General features: G+C 38.5%; 1 protein-coding gene across 1 annotated transcript in view; it reads right to left on the minus strand.

Annotated features, from left to right (window-relative positions):
* TRIM71 (tripartite motif containing 71) overlaps window positions 1-14,764 on the minus strand; it is a 60,021-nt gene that overhangs the window by 12,145 nt on the left and 33,112 nt on the right. Inside the window, exon 2 of the mRNA XM_075212393.1 lies at window positions 3,978-4,145. Coding sequence (XP_075068494.1) covers window positions 3,978-4,145 — 168 coding nt within the window. The remainder of the gene's footprint in view (window positions 1-3,977; window positions 4,146-14,764) is intronic.

Genomic DNA, 14,764 nt, shown 5'->3' on the forward strand with positions numbered 1-14,764 from the left:
ATATACTTTAACATTGTACGGCTTACAATTTCCTCTAAGGCTTCATCACATCAAGGAGCAGTTGGAACAGTGTGGGTAAACCATGGGCAAAATTATGTGGGATAAATATGTACTAATCAGCATCATTTCACCACATTACATCTGCGCAGCATATTTCATGGACTGTTTGGAGAGCACCCATGGTACGGTATAGAGAACAATGCATCTCTATCCTGCATCATTTCATCTCTGGCTCACTGGCATGTTCCATTATGCATCTTTCTGGATGAACACCAAGGGATGATGGCAGTCATATAAAAAGGATACAGAAAACAATCTGTAAACTATACCCCACAACATCGCATACTTCCAAAATTGACTAAATTTGCTAGTGTTTAAGCAATAAATACCCATACACGCTTTTGGCCACAAATTAATATAAAACAAACTTATTTAGTCACATGTACAAAGATACCTTTCACATTAATATGTATGGCAGATATAATTAACTTTAGTTTAGCTAGTAGACACCATATCAGACTGTGGTATGCATTGCTCACCAGCAAAATTGTCTAATCCTAAATTTATAGAGCCAAAAAATAAAATAATTTATTAGGCATAGTAAATAGTTTATACTCTCAATCAGTGAAAGGCAACAGGCGGCCTTCTGAGCCTCCACCTGTGGCCCCCAGTTCCTTCCTGCTTTAGCGCAAGATTTGTTATAGCTCATAACACTTTTTTAAAACGTCTGTCGATATATTAGATAGGTGCCTCTTTCTTCGATTAAATGTATTGCTTTAATGTATTTCTGAGATGAAGGGTCATGTGAGGTCCTTTTGAATGTTAGAGGGTCGCACTGTGCGGCCCCCAAAGTTTATTAGGTTGCCAGTTCCTTGTCTAAATACACAAAAACAAACCATGCAATCTCCTATGGGTGCCCAAAGAATGGAGGCCCCCAGCTAATATTTTGCCTGCCATTACTAGAGACGCTTTAGTAACATGGGACCGGCTATGCAGAGATACGGAGGGGGTGGTGCGCCCAACAGCTAACGAGTCCATTCAAGCGGCGGCTAAACAGATATCTGACAGGGTGGACAGCTAGAGGTATTAAGATACTGGGCCACTTATTTGATGAAGGTAGACTCTCATCATTTACTTACCTATGTGATCTTTACCACTTGCCTAGAGGGGACTTCTACAAGTACTTGCAGATCAGGCACTGGCTTGCAACCCCGCCACTTAAGAACAGACCAATCGGCCCGTCCATAGTACTATACTACTCTAAATTGACTAAGGGGAATAACAAAGCAGGCATAACGAGTTGGTATAATATTTTGCAGGCGCAGGCGGATCCTCCCAAGTCCAAAGTTCAGCTTCAGTGGGAGGCAGATCTCAGATTGGATCTCTCGGAGAAAGACTGGGAGCGTATTTTTCTGAACTCATTCAAAATGACCAAATGCCTTAACCACACAGAAATGTTAGTAAAACTTGTAAACAGATTATATGCCACCCCAGAAAAACTACACAAAATATGGCCATCCACCCCTCCATCTTGCTGGCGTAACTGCTCGGAGAAGGGAGACATATTCCACGTGTTCTGGTCTTGCCCGGTGCTGCGGCCCCTGTGGAATGAGGTAGCTCTACTCCTTAATAAAGTATTTAGATACCACGTACATTTGACCCCTGAATTGGTTCTATTACACCATTATCCAGTTTCAATCCTGAAGTGGGATAGATACGTGATGGGACAGATCTTCATAGCCGCTAAAGCGGCGATCGCCCAGGCGTGGAAACAGCCCCTTCCTCCTCCAATGGCAAAACGTATTTCTAAAACCAATTTCAGTTTTGAAATGGAAACACTTGGAGTGCCTTATTCTACAGCGACTGCTTCCCCTTTGGTGAAATGGCGAGCGTGGCATGTATATATGACAGATGGTGAGGGGGCACCGAAAAGGGATCCACAGCAAAGTACAAGAGCTAAGGCCTTAAATATATAGAGTATGACGGATTTGGAGAGCTCAAGAATTAAAGCTGTGTATAGTATATGCCTTTGGATACTTGGATGACATTAGGTTGGGCCACCCAGTACATTCATGTGCCTAATATAACGCATTGAAAGGGTTTTTGATGTTTCTTCTTTGGTTAAAAAGCTGCTGATATATTGTTGTGTTCCTTACCCACTATGTACCCCCCCCCCCTCCCTTTTACCCATTTGTTTATTGTCCTTACCTCCTCCCCCCCCCTTTTTTTTTATTTCTGTACCCCTTAAAAACTTTTACAAAATTTGATAAAAACTTTTAAAGGGGAAAAAAAACCAAAAATAAACAAACAAACATAGCTGGCTAATGGCGGAAAATAAGAACCCCGCACGGACCCTAAATTATGGAGTAAACGCTGACCCTCAACCATGAGTAACTGTTCACCATATTCCTCACCCCACCAACACCTCAGCAACAATTTTCAGGTAGAATTCTGAATTCCTGACACGTCAGAGCTCTAGTGTGAAGAGGATTAAGAGGCTGCCACAGCAGCTATCCAGTAAGTGCTCACAACCTTGGTGGTGGTGGGAGTGCAAAATTTTAAGTGATCAAGTACGGCAAGAGATTCTACATATACAGAAGCACAGGTGAGGAGAGCGTCTGACAAAGAGAAGGGATCCGGACGGAACGTTTCTTCTTTATTATTTCACCATGCTCTGTATGTACTAATTACTCTATACAGCACTGCAATACATGTTCTTTATAGGTCAACAATAATAGTTTAGGATGGAGTTTTTAAGACCCGAGATAAAAATATAGTCAGGTGCAGTTGGTGGATCCTATGGTAACTTGAATCCAGTAGACTAAGGACAGACAACAAATATGAAGCACAGTGATTTTCCAGAGTCAAGCATCTATCATCCTATAAAAACATCCCTTTAGGTTTCAGAACAAATTTGAAAATGGCAAAATGCTAGAGGCATAATTATGATCTCAGTAAGAAGACCTCCAGAATAAAATTCACTGTGCAGGATTTGTGGGAAAAATTCCTGAAAGATAAGATACCTCATTGTGGTCTTTCAATTACTATACTGGCTGTTTTACAGGTTTTTCTCATTTTAAGTGCTGAAGAGCTTAGTCACAGTCACGTAAACACATGGCTCATCATGACAAGCAAGTATATATTGAATGTGAATTCCAAATTAGGTAGTGGAACGGTAAAGTGGCCGTGTTTAACCCCTTCACTACAGGGTTGGTAGAAAATCTGTTTAATCTTTGGAAAGCAGGAGGTATTATTACATGGGCCACATAAATAACAGATTTCATCCATTCTTTGTACTCTACAAACCACCTTTTAAAAAGCAAAACATAACAAGTTTTATAAAGGAGCCCTCATTTTAATTGAATACATTACAGAATCCTGTAACGTCATCAAGGAAATCAGATCATGCCACTCTGCTAGTTTTGGTGGAGGATAGTTGAGGTTCCTGGGATGGGATCGAAGTGGCAGCAATCATAGTATTTACTAGCATGGAACTTGTTCTGTGAGAGCTACAACCAACCATAGGTAGTATTAATTTACTGCTTCCACCAAATCAGAGCTTTATACAACTAGCCGGGGCAGCACAGTGGCCTAGTAGTTAGCACTTCTGCCTCACAGCAATGGGGTCATGAGTTCAATTTCCGACCATGGCCTTATCTGTGAGGAGTTTGTATGTTCTCCCTGTGTTTGCGTGGGTTTTTCTCCAGGTGCTCCGGTTTCCTCCCACACTCCAAGAACATACTGGTAGGTTAATTGGCTGCTATCAAAATTGACCCTAGTCTCTCCTTCTCTGTCGTAGTGTCTATATTAGGGAATTTAGACTGTAAGCTCCAATGGGGCAGTGACTGATGTGAATGAGTTCTCTGTACAGCGCTGCGGAATTAGTGGCGCTATATAAATAAATGATGATGATTTATAAATCTTTTCAAAATAAGTTTTTCCTCAAGAAATACTGCAATGCATGGAACCCTCCTTACCTGAATAGCTTGGCGTCCTTGTTGAGCGTCCGCCAACAGCTGTATAGTAAATGCCCTTGAGTCCTGAAGAGCATCCTGGAGGTAGACAAAGCTGTGGCCAGCATGACGTCCCATAGTGCACTCACGACATATAGGGATAGAGCAGGAATCGCAGTAGAAATGCAAAACCTGAAACATAAAAAGGTATCGCTGTAAGGTACGTCAGGTGAAAATTTATTTACCAATTGAGAACTGGTTCTCTCATAAACAAACTTTATGGACGAAAGCATACTATGATACAACCTTTTTAAGTCCAGCAATAAAACGCAGTGCTGACAGAAAGCAATCAAGGTCTGACTGATCAGAAATGGTGCTATCCTCTATTGGCTTTTTACTATATGTGTGTCTGGAGTTGTCTGACTGGCTCCTGGATTGTACATTTATTTATTTGTCAACTCTTGTCTACAAACCTTAGGCTAGTTACCCAGTGGCCCTAGGAAAACTGCTAATGCCAAACATGCTCGGGTGCACAAACACACTGCTTCAAAATAAAAATATATAAATAAATTATATATATATATATATATATATATATATATATATATATATATATATATATATATATATATATATATATATATGTCATCACATACAGTATATGTATTTGATACAGATGTGGGTATTAGAGGAGATTTGCCAGATGTTATTTTTAAAATGGTTTGAAAAACACACCTAAAGGGTCCTTCCATTTCCCAGACAGAAGGAACATTAGACTATACAATGCGGATTGTCCGCCCTCTCTCCTGTTGCACATTTCCAGCTCTCAGATCAACAGCACATCTCAATTACTTTTTAATTTGAGACAATGCGGAACAATAGGTAGGGTGTTTTCCCTAATTCATCAGTCAGCTTAAATAGAGGAGAATGCTGCACTTTCATGAGGGAGGGGCAGATGATTCTTCCAGACTGGTCGGATCCGTGCAGGCAGGAATTTCACACAAACAAATAAAATATATACACCTATTGCTTTAAAATCATGCATCACTGACTATCGTAATTATCTGGTGACTCCAAACAAAATGCTGCCAAGAAAGATTCCCTTTAAAAGATATACAAAAGTTTGTTTGAAATTGCATCACAAATACAAGCAAAATAATATGTTCCTATATTAATACTATGCAAAGTGAATGCATTGTTTTAACCCTTGAAGTCACTCCAGTGGTGTAAATGCTACAAGAGTCAGCTGCTTATTACTGGATGAATAAAAAAACACTGATATTTGTGTACAAGCCCTAGAAAGATGGCAATGACAATCATTTCTTGCACTTTCTGGAGTTTCCAAATAAATACTACTACTGTACGTCACCCAGCAGGAAAGGGACTGCTAGAAGAAGGCATTTGCGCAAGAGGAAATTCCTGGGTGGCATCAGCCCTGGCTACTTTCTTGTCCATCTGCTCCCTCAGGAGGGGGTGGAAATGATGTTAATGTCCCCGGGAAACATGTGGCAATCAATCAACATGTGATGAATGGTCACTGGAGCCAAGTCCTGACCTGACGCTGTGACCCTTCTTGCATCACTAAAGTGTTTTAATCCTCCCCTCCTTCCATCATGAACCAGATAGCCACGGGCTGAACAGGAAAAAGAAAAAGCCAAAGGCGATCATATGTTGGCCTCTTCAAGTGGATGGCAACAAAGGAGGAGAAATACTCCAGTAAAGGAAACATATGCATAGGATTCATCTTGATTAGCACAATCAGTCACCTCAAGGCTAACACTGTACAATGACTACTCACATTGTAGGCCATCCTGTAACAATAACAAATTGTATAGCCTATTAATAAGTGGCTGGCGATTTTCTTTTTTATCTCTTCATGTACAGTAAACTACAACTATCAACCTGACATTTTAAACTTAAGTCTGTATTTAAAAACAGAATGCATCATATTCATATTAAAAATGGCTACACAGTACACAAGCTTTTGCAGTGGTATAAACATAAAACTCATCACTAGCAGGTTCTCGACATTATATATTAATTTTACTAGATTCCCCACCCAACAATAGTACTTCGCTGGAGGTATGCCCCATGGGACTCCATATTTGCTGTATTTAGCAGGGTCCCAGCACTTCCATATCCTTCTATACCTTTGGCACGGCATAGCTTTCCAAGCAGGAGAGAACAGACACAGCAGTGCCATGGCTTTCAATTACAGTCACTATGTTAAATCTCCACTGCTACAGAAAACATTGGTCCTGGCTATATGCAAATTCCAGGACCTGCTAAATACAACAAACAGATGAGGAATGATTCCAACTGATGTACGAATATTGGGAAAGGAGGGGATTTAATAAAACTTTTATTTAAAAGTGCAAAATACCTTTAAAAAGACCGTATGGTCTCTGCTCTGCACAGTCAACCTGATGTAAAGATTATACTTTTGGAAGGGGAGCGGTGATGCAAGTAGATGCCAGAAAATAAAGGTATCCATTCGATATGTTCTGCAGCCAAATGGGAGGCACAGTTTATTGAAATTGAAAATGTTGGGCCCAGTAATTTTTCTCATTTATAATTTTTTGGGTCCAGGTATAAACAATGATGGAGCAGCACGGTGGCGAAGTGGTTAGCATTTCTGCCTCACAGCGCTGGGGTCATGAGTTCAATTCCCGACCATGGCCTTATCTGTGTGGAGTTTGTATGTTCTCCCTGTGTTTGTGTGGGTTTCCTCCGGGTGCTCCGGTTTCCTCCCACAATCCAAAAACATACTAATAGATTAATTGGCAGCTATCAAAATTGACCCTAGTCTCTCTCTCCCTCTCTCTGTCTGTGTGTGTGTGTGTGTGTATGTTAAGGAATTTAGACTGTAAGCTCAAATGGGGCAGGGACTGATGTGAATGAGTTCTCTGTACAGCGCTGCGGAATCAGTGGCGCTATATAAATAAATGGTGATGATGAGGATGATGAATGATCTGCAAGGCTATACTGTTGAGACCCTGGGCTAAGTCATGAACAAATTTAATTAAAACATAAGCTTATACTACCATTCACAAGACACACAACCTGGTAGCGTGCGTTTACAATAAACTATCCATCAAATATATAATGAAACAAGTCAGCATTAGTGCTAACTTTCTGAAAAATAAAGCATCTTAGATTTTTTTTTTGATTTTTTTTTAAAGCATTGTGTGATTGAACTACGTTAAACTACACAAAATAAAATAATACAGCAAGCCCAGTACCTTATAGCGTCATGAGAAATCTACACTTAATATATTTCTGCCTTACTAATACAGATCACACAACATACAATGTTTCTAATACAACTGTGTATTGAGAGAAATTACATGTAAATAAGCATACCACAACTATCGTACAACTTTCTTTCAGTGTGTGCTTAGTGCGCTGACCATTAAGCTGATTCATTGAAGTCATAAGGGAATGCATTGCGATAAAAAAAAAAGTATGGGGCACGTTGCCGATTTAAAAATATCATCTATTATGTATTATTATCTTTGATTTATTCTTCAAATTCTGCTTGATTGGCGTAATGTGCATAAAAAAAGTCAGGATCTAAAATGCATGAGTGAAAATTGCTCAGCCTTCAAAAACATGTTTCCAGAAAAGTCTTATAAAAAAGTCTACATTGCAAATTGGAACATGGAGCAAATATACAATAATGCGCTCATAAGTGAAGCCTGGTCCCTATAGGGCAGTGTTTCTTAAACCTGGTCCCGAACAGTGCATGTTTTCCTTATCTCCTTGTTGTAGCACAGGTGTATTCATTACTGACTGACACATTGTAACAGATCCACAGGTGGTACTAATTATTTCCCTTGTTGTTATCTGGAAAACATGCACTGTTAGGGGTCCTGAGGATTGGATTTGAGAAACACTGCTATAGGGAGATTTTGTTTAAGCCTATTTCTGTTGGCAACAAGCACCTTATTTTGTGTGCTAAAGGGCTTAAATGCACAGTTTAGAACTTTTAAAAAGAACTATGCACATCTGACTTTCAACCTACCAGAAGCACCTGTTCATACACACTTATTGTCAAATGTGCAGATTTTGAGCACACAAGCTCAGACAAGCTAATCAACAGATATTGGTAGGAGAGATACCTTCCAAGGGGTTAAAGCATCCCAACATAAATGTTAACAAATCTTAGCATTAGCTACTAGCTGTACATTTGTAGGCACCAAGACCATATGTGAATGACTTGGGAAAGGTTAAAGTATATATGTTGGCTACACACAGTCAAGGGAACTACACCAACAAAGACTAATGAGAATGCTGCTCATAGAATTTGTCAGGAACCTATGACTGCACTGAAGCACTCCATGCTTTATCCCTAGGTGGTGCCTCTAGTTTCTACTGAAATCGAGAGGGCCAATAATGATTCAACCCACAAAATGGCTGCTTCCACAGTCACACATTAGGTTCTGTCATATGAGTACATGGGGTTCCTAGGAAACTGTGGCCTGGGTTTCTATTTAAAATATGTATTTGTAAATGAGAATACGATGACATGTTTCCTAACTAATTATACTTCATAAAAACACAACATAAGTTAATAAACCAAATTTGGTGTATAATGGAAAAAAGGGAAAGTCAGCCTCCTGAAAAACACCAACTTCTTACTTGTCCTGCTGAACCAGGGGGATAATGATTAATAAAACAGATTTTATATACATTAACACCACAAAACGACTTTGGGAAGACAAATGTGTTTCCAGGATTGTGTGGAGTGGCCAGACATAGAAGGATATTCTTCCTCTTGCTAGCTCACTCCAATGTCATTTCCTATAACACTCTTAATTGGAAAGCAAAAGGATAATGTGTTGGAAGTGAAAGTCTAATTAAACAGAACATGAACTACATAGTTGCAGACATTTGAAAAGAGTTTCCTAGGCCACTCTAATGCCAAGCTGGTGAATCTGAGCACTCAACACACAATAGTGTCTCCCGGTACTTTGGAATATTACAATCCTTATAACGATCATTTTTTTCTGAGTTTGTTTACAAAATAATTGTTTTTGCCATTTTAAAATTCTCTAGTGCCATGAAATTATATTTATAAAGCTAGCCACTAGATTTATACTTGGGGATTTTTAAAAAGGAGCTCTAAACCTAAAACGCAGTTTGCTTAATATAAAATAGCCACTAATCATATGCACAAATGCATATGTAAACATTTCAGGAACTATTTGGAAAGGTATCTATTTAAGATAAAGGTTTGATCAAGGTAAAGAATTGTGGACTCCAACATAAGTGATAACGAAGGACTCACTGTTTGCTACACAGTAATTCTACATAGAAATCTAGGAACAATAACTCCCATATAGGTATAGGATCTTTTACATGTACGTTTATAAATACTACAAGATTCCCTTCTTACATTTGATGACTTTGTGTTTTAGGTTTTGAGCCTGAGACTTGTAAATGTTTAATACTCTTCAAAATTCAGGCTCCCAATATATAGATATCAATAGGACCCAGATTTTTGCTTTTAAGCCAAAAGGGTGCCTCTCGAAGTGATTTTGACAACAGATATATATATATATATATATATATATATATATATATATATATATTATTTTTTTTATTTTTATTTTTTATTTTTTTTACAGATTGTGGATTCTGTACAAATGACTAGGATAAAAGTGCTTCTTGAAGAAGGCAACACACCTGAATATGGGAGCACAATACATCACTTTTCATTCAGAAATGCTTCGTTACACATATACCTTTCAAATTTGCTCCCACACTCTTCTTGCTAGCAGCAACAGTGACTGTCATAACAACTTCCTTTCAATTTATTATTTACACCACTTACAATTGTAGACCGGTCAAATTGAGGAAATAAAATCTGATTACAAAAGCTCTTTTGTATAATCTAATAGAAAAGGTAGGTTCTATGTAAGAAGAGAGTCACAATTTTGATTTGATTTTTTTCCACCCATTGCGTGTTTCTGTAAAACGTTACAAAGCGTTCTCATACAATATGGTAGGCAGTGATGTTAGAGAAAAAAAATATATATAGTTCAACTGAAGAAAACACTATGCTAGATATATTTTTATTAAATATTTTGTTATGTTTTTTGGCATGTTTGGCTATGGTACAAGGTAATCAAACTCAACTTGCCAACATATCCTCTGTGTCGCCAAGATAAACATTCGCTATAAAATTTTATGTATGGTTTATACTCCACCTTGGGGATTTCCCTCATCTGTCACTTTTCTGAAAACAGCATTACAGGTCTTTCAAGAAAATGGAGATAGGTCAGAAAGAGATTGACACGAGTAGGAAGGTCAAAGGTTATAGCAGTTTTAAATCATCAATGGGCCCAGCTGCCACAAAAGCATAAAACCACGCTGATTATGTAAGGATGGGCTTCTTTATATCAAGCACGTTTCTGACTGAATGCTGCAGGGGTAAAACTTAGGTCATTTGTCATTAGAGCAAAAGAGACAGGAGAAGCATCCATTACAAGGGAGAAAAAGAAAACAGTCAGTCATTCTATGGACCACAAGAAGCCTGTGGCAGCAGTTTCATTTGACCAGATTGAGGGAAAGAACAATACATGACCAGGCAGAAGGCACTCTAGCTGTTGCCGTGCATCATCTCATGATGCTCAGCCAACCCACTCCATTCTTCCATTTAGTGTCAAACACAAAAGAACTCAAGGAAACACACACACACACACGGCAAGAGCCTTTTTATACAAATTTAAACCAAGAGAAATTAAGTTATTGAGCTACAGATTGTCAGTTTGTACAGTATTTGCACATACATGTGACAAGAAAACAGCCAAAGGTCGCAGCTACTATAATCTCACGAACACCAAAACCAGATGCAGCTATATTAGGCAGATTAGTAGCACCCGATGAAAAAGCTCTGATTAAATCCTCAGAAGCACAGACAACGGATATCCAGGGTCTGTGTCACTGCTGACGAGTTAATAAAAGGGACTTTATCTGCAAGATGTATTTGGGGGCTGTCCTCAGACCAACAAATACAAATAACGATTCATATATAAAAGGGCTTATTATCAGAGGCAGGTCTGCCCATTTTATCTAGGCCATAAATACATGTTATCAGACCAGACAAGAGAATTATGTAGCTGGAAAGAAACTATGACAGCTCACAGGAAAGCTGGGAGCACAGAGCAGTATTAGGTTATTATTCTAACTCACAAAGGAGAGCTTTTCAGGCCAGCGCCTTAAGACAAACCAATGAGCAGCCCCCCAGAACTCCAGTAAGGGACCCTCTGGTAGGGTGAATTTTCACACTACCATGCAGTGTGGTTTTAATGGTTATGTCCACATACGTTAACTTTAAAAAAAATACTTTAATTTTATAGCGTGCTCTGTTTGGAAAATATTTCTGGCTAGTGTGAACCATTGGTTGGATACACTCTGCAGTAGATTATATCTAACAGATAACGGAATGTGTAAAAATCCAGCGTCCTGCTCCCTTCACATGATGGTAGACATCACATACAAACATCAGAGGGTTTGAATTGTGCAGTACAACAGGCAAGAACACAAACTACAAACAAACAACCATTTAAAATTTAAAACTGCGCAAAACTGTAGGCACACAAAATAGATAAAAACTATGCCCACTTCAAAAAAAGGACAACTAAACCCAAAATGTAAACTTTCAGAAATGAAGTACTACAGTGAGATACAAAACAAACCTAAAGAGTATTCTATTCCCACTGCATAAAAAGTTAAACCACTTTAATAAAAATAAGACAGTATGCTTTTTGATCTGCATCAGATCCAATTAACAGACTGCAGCTAGTTAAGCTGCTGTGACATCACTGTCCCTGCAAACGAATCAACCATTCCACACTAGTAGAATAAAGCTGCAAACCTGTCACTCACCTCTATCCTAATACGGTAACCTGATGTAGAAGGGTAAAAGTGTAATAACTATATTTAGTTATGCAACAAGGTATTTCACATGTATTATTCAGCTCACCATTACATAGCCTTTGATATATAATAAAGGTTATATATTGGCTTTACTTGCTCATTAATGCTGTGTGTTTAGCAATCATTTTTCACAGCTATTTTCCTTTAGAACTATAAACACAAGTTTGATTCAACCCGCTTCTTTGGCAAGTGCAGTTTTGCGCATTACATTTTCTTTCCTGAAATGTATTCTTGACACTATGAGAATGTTACATTGAGATTAAAGGTTGCCAGGCTCCAGGGTGTCATCAAATGCCCTGCAGCTGGAAGGCTTCTTAGAGGCTACTCAAGTCACAATGGTACAAAGGGGCTCATTGTCTTATTATAAAAAGTAGCAAGTGTCTTCTGAAACAAACATGAAACTTGGAAGTCAAACAGGATGAAGCTTTCCAAAAGTTTTCTTTTCAAATAATTGCCTGGACAGCTGGCTTAAAGAAGAGAGAATCTCTATGAAATTACAGCATGGGCAATAGCAAGTGGTATAATGCTTTGGGCATGACATCAATGTGTACATGTAAATAGATTTGAATCCTCAAATATTCTTAAAATTTAACTCCAATCCCCCCACTTCCCACACATGTGTACATCTACATTCCTTGTTGTTCATCTGTTTAGGTAATATATTCTTAAAAGGTGTGTTCTACTGAAATGTATACACTGTTAAATTTCTTTACAATATATGTATATTTCCTGCCATGTTATGACATTGCCATACCCGATAGATGTTTTATGGGTAAATCAAATAACATTTTTAAATGATTACTTGATCACTGGGGATGGAGGCACTATTGGAGTCTATGGGTGAAGCTTCATTTTAATTAACTAAAACCTGAAGACTCATACACACTGCTACTCAACAATCATATAACTATAGGGTAGACCACTTTACTAGCCAATCACCCAAGGATCATTAATCTCCATGAGTAAAAAAACATGATTTATTAAGATTACATACAAAAATGTGCGCACACAAAAATAAAACAAAGCAAAAAACAATCACAAATCTAAATATTGGTTTCTATAAAATGACTCAGGCAGATTACTAGGGAAATGTAGTGGAGGGATTTTTGTTAGCGGAAACTTAAATGCTCATCTTTTAAGACCTCTGAATAGGTATTTGTACTACTAGAAAAAGCTTCTACAATGGTGTTATTGACTCCAAGTCAGTTAACCTCTGCATACAGAGAGCCATTGCATTTAGTCTATACCATAGTACTCCAATTTCTCCCCAAAGCTATTCATCAACACCCTCTCCCCACGCCACAGCGTTGTGGAGACCGGGAGAAATATCCAAAGTTTAGGAGTCTCACTAACATTCCAGGAGTGTAGACAAGTATGCTTATAGCTCAATAGAGCAGAACGTAACTGAAGGAAGGGTACCAGAAGGGGGCCCCAGTAGAAAGGGACCATTTGCTTCATAGAAAGATAGGGCAGCACTATTTGCCCAAAAGTGGATTCCCCTTAAAGATTGCCCATATCTGGTACAGAAAGATAGCAACATTATGTCTAGTATTTTCAATATGGTGCACACTTTTGGGTTCCAGTTAATAAGAAAGACAGTCAGGATGGAAAAAAATCCAAAAGGGTCAACTAATTTAATAATGTGAATAGAAGACATTAGTTATGAGGATAAGCTGTAGAGCAGTGGTGGGTAACAGGTGGCCCACTGAGCCATTACCTGAGGTCCCCAGCTTGCTGCTCCCAATCTTACTTATTCTCTGCAAGCAGACAATAAGACTAAATGGCTTCAGTGTCATGTGACCTCCTCTACACACTGCAGGGAGGTCATACCGCACAACTATCCAATCAGAGGAGGAGATAGTGCAGTGCATTCTGTACCACATCCTCTCCCTCCTTGCTCTGCAGGCTGCGGTTGTGCAGACAAGGTTGAGGAGGTGTGAGTGACAAGTAGTAGAATTTTGGAATACATGTGGTGACATTTTGAGACAAATGGGGGTCTGAGGACAGTGGGGCTATTTTGGAGCAAGTGGCAGATCTGAGTGGCATGTGGTCAAATTTTGGAGCGAGTGGGCGTGTGGGTGCATTTTGGGACAAGTGATGTGGAAGTGGAAAAATTGTTTTGAAATTAATGGTATTGGGTGGCCATCACTGCTAGAGTTTTGGTTTGTTTATACTGGAGAAAGGTGCCAATATCGCATTTCTTTCCTAATACAGTGCTCCTTTATAACCCCCCATCTTTACAACGCCATGGATTATCCCCATGTAATTTCTGATTAGAGTATTATGCATTATCATCATCATGTGGAACCTACATGCACATGCAAAGGGTCCATATTAAAAACAAAAATACAAAAACAAAAACCACCACAACCTATGCCAATAAATAATTTTTACATACAGATCTTCACATAGAACATGGGGTCCTTGTTCTTACTGGAAAGTCACTTTGATCTTCAGTTTCAGAAGAACATTTTACAATTAGAGCAGTGAATTTATAGAATCATCTATCAGAGCATGAACCCATTCTTAAATATATATTTTTATTTGGCATTTAAAGCATTAGTTTGAAATTGTACTACACTATTTGGAGCCTCCTTATATTTTATTTAATGGTTGAATAACAAATTAACGGAAAATAAAAACACAGAAGACTACCGATTTCATTGGCTCACATTTTAGATATTAATCAAGGAAATATTAGTTTATTAAGAGTTTATTTTTGTTACTTGGGATATATGAATGTTTAAGTCCGGTAAACGTGGACATATGCGTAGCTCAAAACATTCCAAGTGAGTTAAAAAAAAAATTAAAAAAATTAGAACATCACAGCAAAATTTTTAATCTGCCCAGCCATAATAAAGAAAGAA

Source organism: Mixophyes fleayi, chromosome 5 (genome assembly GCF_038048845.1).
Source record: "Mixophyes fleayi isolate aMixFle1 chromosome 5, aMixFle1.hap1, whole genome shotgun sequence".
Taxonomy (NCBI): Eukaryota; Metazoa; Chordata; class Amphibia; order Anura; family Limnodynastidae; genus Mixophyes; species Mixophyes fleayi.